General features: G+C 33.1%; 2 protein-coding genes across 2 annotated transcripts; one reads left to right on the plus strand and one right to left on the minus strand.

The window, feature by feature from the left end:
* Positions 1-1,960: 1,960 nt before the first annotated feature.
* LOC139872987 (large ribosomal subunit protein uL16-like) lies at positions 1,961-4,320 on the minus strand. The gene is made up of 4 exons (XM_071860915.1): positions 4,259-4,320; positions 2,650-3,151; positions 2,439-2,520; positions 1,961-2,124 (listed from the first exon to the last, which is right to left on the minus strand). Exons 1-4 carry the CDS (start codon positions 4,266-4,268, stop codon positions 2,056-2,058), a joined length of 663 nt encoding a protein of 220 aa, XP_071717016.1. The 5' UTR covers positions 4,269-4,320; the 3' UTR covers positions 1,961-2,055.
* Positions 4,321-9,919: 5,599 nt separating this feature from the next.
* LOC139872062 (26S proteasome regulatory subunit 6B homolog) lies at positions 9,920-14,064 on the plus strand. Its single transcript, XM_071859867.1, has 6 exons — positions 9,920-10,460; positions 12,019-12,249; positions 12,700-12,858; positions 13,074-13,226; positions 13,346-13,429; positions 13,733-14,064. Exons 1-6 carry the CDS (start codon positions 9,978-9,980, stop codon positions 13,865-13,867), a joined length of 1,245 nt encoding a protein of 414 aa, XP_071715968.1. The 5' UTR covers positions 9,920-9,977; the 3' UTR covers positions 13,868-14,064.
* Positions 14,065-16,620: the final 2,556 nt, after the last annotated feature.

Below are 16,620 nucleotides of genomic sequence, written 5' to 3' on the forward strand. Positions count from 1 at the left end.
GAAGAAACCCCTTTTGCTTTAAAACTCCTGCTTCTCCTTATTTCCATTTTTGGAAATTTCTATACACACACATACGTATCAAATCCTCACAAACCCTAATCCTTGATTCTCGTTTTTGTGTTAAATTCAAGTTGAGAAATCATTCCTTGTGATTTCAGTAGCTTAAACAAGGTAATTTTATGTCCAAATTCAATTGAATTTGATGATTTTGTTCAAGTTTTATAGAAAATGGGTTTTGAAATCAAAATGGAATTTTGAGGTGTTATAAACACCCATATATGTTAGAAAACGTTTGAATATGAGTTATGTATGTTTCCTAAGTGATTTGTAGTGTCAAAACAGTGCAAAAACGAGATTTGAGGCTCAAAATGACGAAAACAGCGACCTAATGCTGATGAACAGCTCCCGTACGGTTGCAGAATGCATCCGTACGGATACGGGGTGTATCCGGGCCATTTTGGGTGCAACCGTACGGTTGCAGAGGCAATCGTACGGATACAGGTGCTCCCGTACGGTTGCAGGTGCTCCCGTGCGGTTGCAGTCTGTCAATTTTTTTGAAAAACTTGTTTTGGCCGTAACTTTCAAACCGTAACTCCGTTTTTGATGAATAAACTACCCATGGAAACGTAATGAGGTCTACTTTCCAATGGTGAAGTTTTAAAACACTGAATCAGACTTTAATTTGGGTCAAAATGATGGGATAACGTTTATGCTTCGTTTTACACGCGTGTAATAGTTGCAATTGAATGGGGAACCATGTAAACTTGTCATATATGGATATATTAGGCTATATGATGTTGTTAGAGTATGAATTGATGATATTATTAATTTGATATGTACTAACTTGATAAAGGAACGGAGAAGGCTCAGTAATATAAGACATCTGAGTTCTTGTTGATTATCAGGTGAGTGGGACTATCTTAACTGAATTGATGATTATGTGCACTTGGGTATTATCGGCTATGATGTCTAGTCGGTAATAAACTTTGGGTATAAAGCTGAACATAAGGTCAACCTTTTTGTCAGGTTGGGTACAAGAGTTACTATTCGTGTAGTATAGTTTGAACGATGCATCCCCTGCGTTTGGATTACCATGTGAGGGAGGCAGTAACAGGAACTTTCGGTAAACTCTAGCCCGATCAACTAGTAGTTAATGGCCCGTACAAGCCGTCGAGCCTAATGTTACCATTCTGTTTTACCTTGTTGATGTTATGTCTTTGTACTTAGCTTGATGCTAGATACCTATATCCGTTAGGATATTTCCATTCACTTAGCTTTATGCTAATCCACCACAGTTCCTCCCTTGCAGGTTAAGCTTTGCATGCTATAGTTTTGAGAGTGGTTGCTTTTGGAAGTGTTTGACAAGCTTACTCTAATGTTTATATTTTGATATCTATGCGTGTAAAAGCTTTTTGATTAACGTAACACGTGAATGACTGTAATAACTATGATTTAATTAATTACTAAATATGGTTCGTAAATATTAATATTTATGTTTAAGTTTCTGCTGATTTAAAAAAAAATTGTACGGTGTTACACACTGTTACACCCATATTAACTGATGATATTGTTCAGTCCAAGACCAAATGTCATCCAAAATGAGCCAGACCAGAAGTGAAAAAACATCCACTGTGCAATGGAAGCCCATAATTACTGCTCAAAAACAATCATTAGATTTTGAGGAATATATGTACATTCATGGAGTAATGAATTATAATCATCCGGTAACAAGTCTCGTCGCTAAGGGGCTCGTCCACTAGTGGAGACCCAATTTGGTTACACTAGACAGGTTTAATGTGACCCTTGGCTACACTACAACGATAAGAACATTGGTCAACTAATAACAAATCAGTTGATGAATAATAGACAAACTATCCAAACTAATGACAAATGTTCTTTCATTGAAGTACCAAAAACACAAAGATAAGATATTCCAGTTTAACATACAAAATAGTAGCAATGAATCTCCATGAAAAACAAAACTGAGCAACAGCTCACTACAAAAACTTAATAGTTGAAAGCATGTCATCTTTAATGAAACATACGAAGTATAACTTAAGCAACAGCATCTAGAAAAGCTCTTCCAGGTTGACGGTTGGCAAGAGGTCCATGGCATCCAAGAAGCTGCAATACAATTACAATAACAATGAGAAAAAAAAACAATAATAAAACAAAAAATATGTACAACATAAAACTTTAAAAGATGATGGTTAAGAACAAAATTTGCATTCAGTACTGAGATAAATTATTAAGTCCAACCAAATGTTGCTTGATAGTCCATACAACAATACGATTCATATGCTTTAGTCAGAATATTAATATTAATATTAATAAATGTTTATAATTAATAGTCTCCAGAACAGCATGTTTCAAGTATATTAAGAAAAAAATTATTTAAAAACTAATCACATAGACATTTAACGATATAAAAAAATTACCTTGGCATTAACACCATCATTCATGATACGGTTTGCAGACTTCCACTGTATGTAATCAGTACGGCTGAACTTTGTGAAACCCCTGAAATAATCAGAGCAAACTTAAAAACACAGTATTGATTAAACAAGCAATCAATATAAAAAAAACTCCTACATATACTAAAAACAATTTAGAATGTAACAGCAGAATTGAATAATATTTATTTAATACCATTTCCTGGAAACAATGATCTTTTGACGACCAGGGAACTTAAACTTAGCACGACGTAAAGCCTCTTGTGCATGTGGGCTATTAGTATCCTTGCAACGAACAGATAAAAGAACTTGACCAATGCTAACACGAGCACACACACCTTGTGGTTTACCAAACGCACCTCGCATACCAGTTTGAAGCCTATCAGCTCCAGCACACGACAACATCTTGTTAATACGAAGCACGTGAAAAGGATGGACTCGAACCCTGAGGTGAAAAGCATCTTTTCCTGCAAACTTAGTCATGTACTTGTTGCACGCAATACGTGCAGCTTCGAGTGCCTCGCTGGACACGTTTTCTTTTTCCCAACTGACCAAATGAACGCAGAATGGGAACTCGTCAACACCCTTCTTTTTCATGCCAACGTCGTAGATCCTGATTTTGGGATCGGGTACACCACGGCAGTATCGGGATTTTGGGTAGGGCTTGTTCTTGATCTGACGATAACACCTGGCTGGTCCTGTAACACATAGCACAAAACAGTACTCATCAGCAAAAAAAAAATCTTATACAATAACTATCTAATCTAATTAAATTATTAAAATATCATAATAATTCAAAATCCTATACATTTTACATTCTAAACATACAAGAGCTGAGTACATCTTTACTCAAACTAAATTAAGATAACACGTTTTAATAGTCATGAGCTTAAACTAATATGAGTATTGTAACGGTTGCCACACACTTGGACATTAACCACGTTTTGGACTTTCTGGACTAGAATGGGAATAAATCAGGTTAAAATGTCGGGAAAAAACGGTCAAAGTCATACTTGATTTACCAAAGTCATAGTTGGCTAATTTGAACAAACGAACATTTGTTAATGCTGTTGCACAACTATGCTTAAGTAAGGTTTATGAAACTCTTTTAACACATCTACTTTGAATTTATTAAATTAACTAATGTGAAATAAGTCCATACAATTAGTCCCTAAAAGGTCTATAGCAATTTGTCACAACATGTGACATTTACAACCTTGACTGACATATATATTAGAGAGATTAAACTTACATAACACAAAATTAATGAATCGTGCTTATACATCACAATTAAAGTAATTATAAACGACGGTAGCTCAGATTAACATCAACACTAACTAAAACAAATTACAACAAACCTAAACACTTTTATGTATTTTAAATCAGATCAACTAGAGTTGCAGTCTAATATATATACATATTTCATATGAGAAAAAAATGTTGAAAAACATAGATACAAATATTTATATTTATAATCATATAAATAAACGATAATACCTAAGATCAATCTAAATGACTCAGTTACAAATTTTTATAAACAAGCGCGGATTATAACTTAAATAAAAACTCATCGAATCAAATATGCAGATGCAATTCACATGAATTAGGTCTATAATAAACACATATATAAGGTAAATAACAGGCCAACGATTTGAAATCAAAGCATACACAGCTCGAATATAATCAATTAACAACAAGAATGAAGTAGGTGAAGGAAAAACATATATTGATTCGAAATCAAAACATACACATCTCGAACTTCGCAAATTAACAACAAAAATGAAGTAATTAAAGGAAAAACATACTTCTACCCATGGCTGATTTGAATTTTGTTTGATGGATACTGCTGCGCAAAAACTGTTGCAGAAACCCTAACTAGGGTATGAATAAATGATGTTTATATAGTCTTATAATTTGGGCTTTGTGGACTTACGTTAGGGTATGCGTCATTGATGGGTTTAACTTGGGCTTCAAAGAGGTGTGGGCTTCTAGAAGTATAGCCCAGTTTGTTGACTTTGTTTGCGTTGCTTGGTCTTTATTTTGGAACCCAATTGAAAAAGGAATCATTACACGAAATTCACACGTAAATTTACAAATGTCTGCCATCGAACTAGAACCCACAACCTCTTAGTTGGAGGGGGTTCTTCAGTAATGTCAGGTGAAAGTAATATTGTAATGGATAGCTTGGTATAGAGGGAATCACTTTGAGGGCAATTTTTTAACTTTTTGTTATTCTTTGATAGCTTGGTATAATTGTAATTGATAAAACTGATAATGATAATGATAGTTTGGCGGTATCAAGGTCACCCTTACAACCTTGAGGTCGAGTCCTACTTATGACATTTCGTGGTGTATATATTCGTGTTAGTATTAGTATCCGAGTTTGCCTTTAAGTATAATTCTTTAAATAAAATAGAGGGAATCACTTTGAGGGCAATTTTAACTTTTTGTTATTCTTTGATAGCTTGGTATAATTGTAATTGATTTGATAATGATAATGATAGTTGATAAATAAATAAATAAATAAATAAATAAAAAAGTATAAAATATCCTTCTTCTTTAAACTATGTATTGATTGACGTATTGTTTCTCTGGTTATCACTTCCATCATTCCTCAAATGTTATGTTCCCCTCTCACCCTATGAGTAATAGTGGAAGATTAATATTTGAGAAAAACTGATTGCACTTCTATTTAAGTGCAAGTCTGTGGTGTGAGCCTAATTTTATGGTGTTAATCTATACGAATTTTATCACTTCTCCTTCAATTTGTCGGTGTGATGGACATTGCTTTTCTATGAACAACATTCACTAATTGTTCTTTTCTAACAAGTATAAAAAGGATAGTTCAAGAAAGATGTACGGTTTAACGAGGATACTATAAAACACTTCGTATTTACTTAGAATATATATATGTGTGAAGTGATTCTCTTTCAGAATTAGTTGTCTCTTAATCCTCAACCATAACAACAATAATATAATAATACTAATAATATAATTTGAGACTTTTATTCAAATATCTCCATTATTCGGAGCATGGTTCATGATTTAATTTAATTTAGTTATACTTGTGGTTAGAAATTTAGAATAGTAAGGCTACAACGAATAAAAATAAAAATGTAAACATAATTCTTAGGTTGATACATGTCTTGATACATCATTATTTGCATTTCGAATCTTGTTGCATGTAATTTGTTGAGTAGCAAAAGAAGCAAGAAATAGTAGTACTTATTCTAGCAAACAACCTAGCAAATAGTATGAACAATTTTCCGTTTGACCATATAAACAAATCATTCAATATCATATTATTCATGTTTGGTTTATCACACTAAATTCATGTCTATCATATCATCTTGTTTTTGCCCCTTTTTTGGGTACTTTTTAGAATGCTCATCTGTCTGAATAACTATTATCAGTATTTAAAGAACTAAAAACTCGAATCAAACAAAAAATCTCATATTTTCATTCAAAAATACCCCTTTGTGAGTTATAAAGTTTATATATCTTTTAGGTCAATTAAAAGTGTTAATAAGCTCATGAAAATGGGATGGATGTGGCAGAAATTAGGACTGAAGCAATCAAGAATCTCATTTCCAAGAGGTAACCACACAACCAAAAGGATTGATAAGGGTCACTTTGCAGTGTACACTTCTGATGAAATACGTTTTTTGATGCCGTTGGGCTATCTTAAAAACGATATTTTTCAAGAGCTCTTGAAGGCGGCAGAGGATGAGTATGGGTTGCAGACTGACGGACCGATTAGGGTTCCTTTTGAATCCATGTGCATCAAGTACATGATATCTCTAATAGAAAAACATAACGGTACTAATTGTTAGATAGTACATGGTTCAATTAATTTATTGCTTATATCTAGTTACTAAAAGGGGTAAGTTTGATGCTTTCTTTTGAATCATTACATGACATATTTTCTACTTTACTAAAACCAAGAAATTTAGGAATTTGTTTATGCAGTTGAGCGTATATAATCGGTGGATAGGTTTAGCTTTAATTTTCAGTTGTTTGATAATAAACAATTGGAATCATTTAGCATTTAATTTCTTATTCCTTTTTGTTTTTTGTTAACGAATTTATAATGAACAGAAAAATTATACTACGTATTTGTTTTGGTTGTAACTTTGTAAGACCAAATATTTCTTATTCCATTTTATTGTTTAAGGGATAGAATGATGGTTTTATTGAAATAATGAGTTTATCACAAATGAGAGTATTGTCCATGATTCCATGAAGACTTCCTTGAACTCGGTTATTAAAATAGGTAGCTTTAAAAATGAACCCTAAGAAGTGTATTTATAGAAGTTGTGATGTGGTCCAGCGGTTGGTGGCATGCCTCCTCTAGGGGAGGTCAGGAGTTCGACCCCGGTTGGCTACATATTAAAAACACAATTTCGTCTCTGCCATGAAGTATCCACTCAGGGCACCTTTCCCATATCGTTTGGGGTGTAAAGGGGAGGGGGGTTTTACTTGGCCGTGCCCTTGGATCGGTTTCAAGGTTTCCTCCCGGGCAGCGATGGGGGCGGGGTCAAGGTTTCCTCCCGGGCAGCGATGAGGGCGGAGTTATTATCGCTGCATCGGAATAGTCGGAACATGAGATGATCGCAACGGATGGTTTAGTCCCCCTCGGGTGATCCCAGTGGCTGTCCAAAAAAAAAAGAAGTGTATTTATAGCTGCCCTTACACACTTCACTATTTCTTATTCTAAGCACCTAACACAAGTTTGACTTTTGTTGACCATTTGGATTTGACCATCAACTCGTAAAAAAAAGAGAAACATGACCATATGAAAAGAGTTTCACAACAAAAAAGAGAAACATGACCATATGGAAAGAGTTCACGACAAAGTTTCATGAGGATGTGTTACCAACTTTAAGTCGTTAATAATAGGCACTGCCAACAATAAATTGCCGGTAGTACGTACTACTGACAACAAATAGTTGGGTCACGTTGTTTGAAAAATCACATTTTCCCGTAGTGACTGCACACCTCCTAATCATGACACAATTTTTGTGAGAACAAATTAATCGGTTTTCTGTAAATTATATAACAATAACAATTAAACCAAAAATACGTAAGGAAATTCGACAATTGATTAGTCGTCAACTCTCCTAATACCGAAACTATTTAGCCAAATCCCAACGTACTGTACGTGTTATACTGCTAAAACATAAACTGTATAGATATACAGAAAAATAATACGAGTAGTTCAACTACTATATATAATCTTCATAAAAGAAATATCTGATGTGGGTTCAATATTTATAAATAAATATGATTCACGTGGGTTTAATATATATATTAAATAAACTAGATTTAAAAGCCCGTACATTGTACGACGACTCTCAATCAAACAAAGTTAAAACGTACAATGGTATATCAATTAACGAAATGATAAAATCATAAGTTCGGCATATATATATATAATATATAATTTGGTCTTACACACTTTTAATGTCAAAACACAAGTTCAGCATAGAAAACTTAGTTATAGTTTGAAAAGTTAACATTTTTTTATGTAATATTGAATAACTGATAGTTAATAACAAATATGTAGAAAACTTAGTTATAGTTTGAAAAGTTAACATTTTTTTATGTAATATTGAATAACTGATAGCTAATAACAAATATGTAAGTAACTAGAGATGGGTGAATAATTACTTAGTTGTTTTTACAAAGTTTTTCGATTTAGAACTTGAGACAACTATAGTGAGATTTGATTTGTTTGTTTACAAGTAATGTAGATAAAAAGATAAGGGATAAGAGAACAAACGCAGATATTTATAGTGGTTCGGAAAGATGTTAACTAATCTTCCTTAATCCACTCCCCAATTCTAACGAATTGAGAGTTTGTTTCACTACGATACTCCAAACTCGGTGGAGTGTTCGGATACAACACTAGCTCCTCGATAAGCCGCAACTTATGAACCCCTACGTCCCTTTGAAGAATTCACTAAATGTTCTTACCACAAGATTCTTAATGCTCCAACTTAATGAAACATTAACTATCTTCTATATCCCTTTAAGAAGAAAGTTTACTAGTAAATTCAAAACTAAGTTTACAATCACCCTAAATAGATCACAATAATATTTGAATGATATTAGTAAATATATGAAAATGTAAGTGCAAGAGGTGAGTCTTCAAATGCACCAAGGCTTGGCTTTTATATGCAAGAGAAATTCAAACCCGATCATTTGCGGCTCACCTAACGATCGATCATGGGTCGACCGTGCAGGCTCTAGCCTCTCAATTTGTAGCTGTTTGAGACCTTTAATTTTGTCACTTTTTCTTATTGGATGACTGTAATTAGAAACCAAAAATATCTGAAAAGACTTGCATTACTCCTTTTATCTTGGATGTATTCTTGAAAGTTGACATATGTTTGAAAGAGAAAAGCCCCATTGTACTTCTAGTGTGTCATTGATTGCTCTTTATGGCAAATGTAGAATTTTGATCCTTTGACAAATCACAAGCTTCCAAAGTTCATATCACAAGTCTTCAAATCTTTTGTCAACATTTGTTTGCAAATATGCATTCATTGGTAACTTGTAACCCTCCAAATAAGACTCATTTGTTTTATACGAAGACTTCTACAAAGTTGCACTAATTACATATTTAAGCATGTAAGTAATGCTTAATGATTAATCAAGTGGAGAGCATCTCTTTAGTTGGGACTTTAATGACCATCTTAATCATGTCTACATTTATTTTAGATTTAAAAAGAATGACTTGCAAAAGGACATTTTAGCAACACTTATGTGTTTAACAATAATCACAAGCTAAAGTGTTATTAAGACGTTATTATGTGAGATTAAGCGAGATTAACGTCCTAGAGATCAAAAACTCTTTTGGATATGAAGAGATCAACTATTCTAACCAAGTTGAAACATGTTTCGTGAATTATAGATCACCCAAAGTTGTCAAACTTTATTTGTTCAAAAATTTGGACAAATCAATAACATATATAAATATAGAACATCAAATTATGATTGTCTAGCATAAATAGTAGTATAAATTACAAAAGAAAACAATCCGCAATAAAAAGCACAATGTATTAATTGAAAGACAAATAATTGAAGTACTAATATGAAAGCGAATAACTTCAGTGAGTGGGGGCTAAGAAACCGTAGATAATGGGAAACTTTTTGATTCATATACACCTCATTACCTATTTTACCCTTAATTATACTTACAATAATAAATAATATAAGTGCCACTCTGTTGATTAATTTAGAGGCAAAACTGTAAATTTATGTGACAACAGTGTACATGGATCAAAAACTAGTGCGTGAGGATCACCTCCCGTAGACAATGGCATCAAATAGGAGGGCAATAAATAAAAACTCAAAACTTATGTGTCTATTAAAGAAAAAAATAAACTTTGGTGGTCAATTATAATAAACCGTCATAAACTACCCCGTAATTAAATTGTTGCCCAAGCTACCATTTCCCCCAATTCTATCTTTCCTCTCCATTCTCAAATTCACAGTTTCCCAAATCCACCACCGTAAACAATGGCATCAACGATGGTTCTCGATCCCAAATCCTCACCGTCTCCACCGCCAACTCTACCGAATCCGTACACAACCGACTCGCCGTTAACAGACACAGACGACGACCTATACACTCGTCTCAAAACCCTAGACCGACAAATTGAGTTCATTGAAATTCAAGAGGAATATGTGAAAGATGAACAGAAGAATTTGAAACGTGAGCTGCTTAGATCTCAAGAAGAGGTTAAACGGATCCAATCGGTACCGCTTGTAATCGGTCAATTTATGGAGATGATTGATCAGAATAATGGAATTGTTGGATCAACTACTGGTTCTAATTACTATGTTAGGATTCTAAGTACGATTAATCGTGAGGATTTGAAACCTTCTGCTTCTGTTGCGTTGCACCGCCATAGTAATGCGCTTGTTGATGTTTTGCCACCGGAGGCCGATTCGAGTATTTCGCTTTTGAGTCAGTCTGAGAAACCTGATGTTACCTACAGTGTGAGTGATATTTTATGTATATATTCGTTTTTATTTTTATATTACTAAAGTTTTGAACTTTTGGATATCTGGAATAATTATTGTGGATTAGGGTTTGTGTTAACAAATTATGGTCCTGTGTTTCTGCTGGGTTATGATAATTATCTGTGCATAATGACTGTAGACGGTATATTATTGTATATTTCATATTTGTTTATAAATTGGACACAGGGCATAGGGGGTGTTTGCAGAGGCGGAACTAGGAATTTTTTCACTGGGGGCGAAATTTTTTTTAAAAACCGTAGGAATTTTTTTGGGCAAAATATGGAGATTTTGGGGTAAAAATGGAGGTTTTTAGGCAAATTACAGAGGTTTGTGGGCAAAATTTGAAGGTTTTAGGGTAAAAGTTGGAGTATTTTGGGCAAAATATGAAGGTTTTGGGACAAAATATGTAGTTTTGGGGCAAAAAAATACACTGGGGCAAAGTCGAAAAACCCAAAATTTTTACACTGAAAATTGCAAATCCACCGGGGGCGGGCGCCCCACCCTGCCCCCACTTAGTTTCGCCCATGGGTGTTTGGGTGGTTTTATATTGGGAGCTTATTGCTTATAAGAAAATAAACTCGAAATTTGTAGCTAGTTTTAACTTTTAAGCTTATAAAATTTCTTCTTAAAAATAAGCTATGGCAAATATGCTTACCTAAACACTAAATTTCAAGCTTATTATGTTACATTAAGCAAATAAGCTAACAATATAAGCCCACAGAAACACCCCCATATCGTTGTACACCACCTCCATTGATATGCTGATAGTGTGGATGTAACTATTCAAGGATTGCTTAGAGTGCTTTTGAATCTGAATAAAAAGGACTCCTTGTTCATGTATAAAAAGTGAAAGTTAAAACTGTGATTAGGACCAGTGAACTAGTTAGAAGCTAATAATGGCATATAACGAGATTGATTAACATAATTGAAGAATGAACTTTTGCAACTCGGAAGAGGATTTTTTGTGGCAGTTACTCATATCAGTTATATGAGTATTATCAAGTAAAACTCTATGTATGAAATATGAATAGCTTAGATAGCGATGATAAAAATTGAAAGCCCAGTGTAGTATCAAAATGTGTTATATAGTTAAGCTGCTTTTCAATCAGGAAATTATCAGTGCAAACCTGTTTGTTTTGTGCAAACCAGTGAACTAGTGCAAACCTGCTTGTTTTCAATCAGGACATGTACATCGAATTCGTGTTCCGTACCTAATACTACAGACCAAGATTAAATCTTACTGTTAGAAACCTCTGGTCTATTATATGCTTCTAGAAAGCTTGTTTTAGTTGAAGTCTCATGTATACAGATAATGTAATCGGATACGGTCTTAATAGGCTTCATACTCAGATGTATTGTGAGCGTTTCCTACCCTTTTCCCTGCCACCCCAAAATTTGCTGCTAGTGAGATTCGAACCTAATACCTCTTGTGAGGATATCAGGACCCCAACCCCTAGACCATCTTCTTAAGAGATTTATGTGAATCCTGCAAAGCTGACTGACTTTTGTGTTTTTTGTGATCACGATCTTATAGGATATTGGAGGATGTGACATTCAAAAGCAGGAAATTCGTGAAGCTGTTGAGTTACCTTTGACTCACCATGATTTATACAAACAGATAGGTATCGATCCACCTCGCGGTGTTTTGCTTTATGGTCCTCCCGGCACTGGTAAGACCATGCTCGCCAAAGCTGTTGCAAATCATACAACTGCAGCCTTTATCAGGGTAGTTGGCTCAGAATTTGTTCAGAAGTATCTTGGTGAGGTATGTCTTTAATTCTCTATAAAGAGCTTATACTTCAACTAGCATGCTTTCACTTTTGCCATGGGTGATTGAGATCCCACTAGTATAAACCGGAGACCATGTTTGTTATAGTGAAAGAGATCCCACTATAAAATTAGGAAACTATGATTAGGACTTTTTATTGCCATGTATTTCTTTGTGAAAGTTGTCTTACTGGTCAGCATAGTTGTTTGTATATTGTTGTCATACTGGTTTAGCATTGTTTTCAGTATATATTACCACAAAAATTTAGCCCTAGATTTAAGAAATTTATCAAATTGATAACTATGAGTAGAGATCTTAAAGGAAGGTGATATGTATGCATGCCTCTATTGTATTTTCTAAATTCTAAATTGCTGTGATCAATAGAGTAGAACATGATATGATACATGTTACCTTATGATTATCACATTCTGTACATTAATTATACAGGGGCCCAGAATGGTTCGTGATGTCTTTCGTCTTGCCAAAGAAAATGCACCTGCAATTATATTTATCGATGAGGTAGATGCAATTGCTACTGCCAGGTTTGATGCTCAGACTGGAGCTGATAGGGAAGTGCAAAGAATTCTCATGGAACTCTTAAATCAGGTGAATTGAAATTGAAATCTCATGAAAGGTTCACTCAACCATTTTCTGTTGTTTTATTTATCTTTTTCTTGTTTGAAGGGGGTAATTAGTGACTGAACCCTTTCTAGACCTATATCAAAAACGGATGTATCTTGATCCATTACCCAACTTTCCCATTTTAATAACTCTAATCCAATTACTGAGACTTACAAAACCATGGATTTGATTATTTACAGATGGACGGGTTTGACCAGACAGTAAATGTTAAGGTCATTATGGCAACTAACCGAGCTGATACTTTGGACCCAGCACTTCTTCGTCCTGGTAGGCTTGACCGTAAGATTGAGTTTCCTTTGCCTGATAGACGACAAAAAAGGCTTGTTTTTCAGGTAAAAATTCCTATTTTATACGTTCTGGTGTCTTCAGCTGATTGTTACGTAGTTTCTAGAGTGGGATGATTCATCATCTTAAAGCTGCATACTTCTTTTAACATCAATATTTTGCACAGGTTTGCACTGCAAAAATGAACCTAAGTGACGAAGTTGACTTGGAAGATTATGTCTCTCGGCCTGACAAGATTAGTGCTGCTGAGGTAAGCCGTTGTGGTCTACCATTCATTTGAGATATAGTTTAGTGCTATGACAACATTAGTTTGGCAATTTTAATTTTTAATCCATCTGCATATGAAAAGGCCAATTTTGGTTATGCTTCGGCTCTAACAGGTCAATTGGGTCAAATAAAATAAACGTTATATACGATTTTGGACAAGTGGTTTGGGTGAACACAACTTGTCGACCCATAAAGATGTTAACGTATTGACCCTCTGACCAGCTTGTGTTGCTGCTTATATTTGACCTCTTTAGAATACTAATGTTAAACAATTTGTTGCATTCAGATCACGGCCATTTGTCAAGAAGCGGGAATGCATGCAGTGCGCAAGAACCGTTACGTCATTCTTCCCAAGGACTTTGAGAAGGGCTACCGAACCAACGTAAAGAAGCCTGACACTGATTTTGATTTCTACAAGTAAAATGTAATGTTTGGAAGAAGAAAAAGAAACTTACGCTGTTTACTTTGGGAGTCTTTGATGTTATTGTGTTATGGATGTTTTATGTAAATCTTTGGATGTTTTAGACAATGGATTGCCTTAAAGTTCGTCATGCTTATTCTTTTAAGACGTGTACACCTTTTTAAAAACGTTAAGATGTTGGAATATAATGAACGGATATTAACTGGAATAACCAGTGAAATGACTCGTGGAATCACGAGTTTGTTTTAACGAAACAGTTTAACGATAAGTTTCAGATATTTAGTGAACTTAAATACGTAGTACTGAATTTATTTAGTTTAATGACCCTAAGAACTACGGATTTTGACTTAGAAATTTATCGTTGTTTTTACAAACATATTGACATACTTAACTTTGACATACTTATCGTTGTTAGAAACTTCTCCCATGACATTCTTCGAATTTTCATCACAATTATTATTTTCTTTGTCATAAAAGTATACATTACAACATTTGATTGAGACATGTATTTCGTATACATATGTAACGTAATTAATCCCGTAAAAGGAACTCATATTTTTTGAATAATAATAATAATAATAATAATAATAATAATAATAATAAAGTTTGCTTTAAAATTGAGTATTTATATTTTTAATAATAATTATTAGTAATAACAAATGCCTCATTAATTTAAAAAAAAATAAAAAATTAAAATACATTATTATATGAAGGTTGTACAATATGCTTCAAAGTTTGTACATGTGTTCATGGAGTGCGAGTAATCCGACCTCATACTCTGATGTACGCAGCCCAGCAGGATTACTCCCTGGCTGTTTCCAACCCATCTCTTGCCACAACTAAATATTCGCCCTAGACGGGATTCGAACCTGAGACATCTTGCAATGAACTCAGAGTACATATTTTAATGGAGGTGTTTTACCATAAGGTTGTATATAATGCTTCAAATATTGTATATAATGCTTCAAATAGTGTACATATTATTAGTTGTGTGTGTGGGCAAATAGTCACACGTTTCTCAAATGATCATATCTTCACATTATTTACAATAATTATTTCGTAATTATAGCTAATATAATGACTACTCAAAATTACAGAATAATAATTTGTTTAAGTTAGTTACTATAAGTACAATTTTTTTAATTATAAAATACTTAGGATTAATGACATCATCTAAGTGACCTAGATTTTTTTTTCTTTTTATTTTTTGATTTTTTCTTAACAAAGGAATTAAACTAATAATAACATCATCATTATAGGATTTTAATAGAAACTACAGATAAATGCGAAATGCAAAGATTTTGTAAAATTGTATGGAGGCATACATAATCACGGTTTGTATAAAGGAATCTGAATCTATTTTCGTACGATAATCACATTTTGGTTTGTATGACTGTGGTGCTGATTTTGAACTTAAAATTATATTATATTTTAGAGAGTAAGAATTATAGAATATTGCATTTTTTATATACATTTTATACATATTTTTTATGACAATCTTGATCTTAACTAGGTGAGGATCTTACCTGCTAAAGTGTTGCCGCGGTCCTCCTCCTTTGCGATAACGTGTTTCAACAGAATGTTTCTTTTGTGTTTGGCATCAACAACAATCGTGTTTTAAAGTGCATAATTGCTTCTTATAATTTGATATGTACGTTTAAAGTTTATATCGTGGTGACTCGTGGTACATTGAATTGGATGTTATCAACCTATATTTATTTATAAATATTCAATTCTAGTTTAACTATTGTTTTGAGTTATAACAAATTAATTTTCAAATTCGTACAAATCCTATTCCTATTGTATAATACTTTAATCTGAAATGTATTAAATTAATTGTCATTCTTAAGTTGAAGTTAATTTTACATATCCCAAATGTTATTGAACTATTTTTATTTGTTAACAAAAACAAATCACAAATATATATAAAAAATAAAAAAAATTAAAAATTAAACAAAAACAAATAAAACAAAAATAAAAAACTGTAAATTTTTTTTACAATTTATTATGTACGATACAAGTAAAATGAAAATAATAATTAGTCATGATAAAAATGACGGGTTACATAAAAGCATTTACGCATTACACAACTGTCTTACGTTAACTATCTATAAATAATTTAATGGTTAAGAGTTCTAATATTATCACATGAGGTATTTGATTTAGATCTGAGTAGAAACATGTATTATGATAGCCAGAGAAAGAGCCATAAACGGTTAAGGAATACTCCTGTTAGCTTGCGTACATTATGATAAACGTAGTCTCCTTTTCACTATAACTTAAACGGGAAAACAATAATACCCATTTACCGTTATCTTAAATTGCATATATATAAAAATAAATATGGTTAGTAAATATATTAAAGTATTCATGTATTTCCATAGTGGATGGTGTAAGATTCTTCTTTAACAAAAAAAGTATCAAGCAATAATAAGTTAAACCTACCATTACTCATATCTAAATAAGTCAAATATAATCTCAATCACATAAATCATCAATTTTTTTTTTAAATCACATTTGATACTCCATGAATTAGTTTGTTATAAATCGGGTACTAAACAGATAATCTGGACTGGTGCCTGAATTGTGAAACACTTTTCAAATTAAATATTTCGCTCATCGCAAGCCTTGAGTTTACACGAAATCTCAATTGGTATAAGAAAAGATCGATTTTGTTTTCAGACAAGAAGAAATTAAAATCAATTATTAGAGAGTATGCATATTTCTGTGCATATTTTCTAAGTGAATGCAGA

The sequence above is a fragment of the Rutidosis leptorrhynchoides genome, chromosome 10 (assembly GCF_046630445.1).
Source record: "Rutidosis leptorrhynchoides isolate AG116_Rl617_1_P2 chromosome 10, CSIRO_AGI_Rlap_v1, whole genome shotgun sequence".
NCBI lineage: Eukaryota > Viridiplantae > Streptophyta > Magnoliopsida > Asterales > Asteraceae > Rutidosis > Rutidosis leptorrhynchoides.

Bases quoted from the DNA above. Each gene is read 5' to 3' on its own strand.
- LOC139872987 (XM_071860915.1), bottom strand. The intron at 2,521-2,649 runs GTATTAAATAAA...TGATTATTTCAG, and splicing joins ATCATTGTTTCCAGGAAATG to GGGTTTCACAAAGTTCAGCC. The intron at 2,125-2,438 runs GTAATTTTTTTA...ATTGTATTGCAG, and splicing joins ATGATGGTGTTAATGCCAAG to CTTCTTGGATGCCATGGACC.
- LOC139872062 (XM_071859867.1), top strand. From the start codon at position 9,978: ATGGCATCAACGATGGTTCTCGATCCCAAATCCTCACCGTCTCCACCG. The intron at 12,859-13,073 runs GTGAATTGAAAT...GATTATTTACAG, and splicing joins TCATGGAACTCTTAAATCAG to ATGGACGGGTTTGACCAGAC. The intron at 13,430-13,732 runs GTAAGCCGTTGT...TGTTGCATTCAG, and splicing joins ACAAGATTAGTGCTGCTGAG to ATCACGGCCATTTGTCAAGA.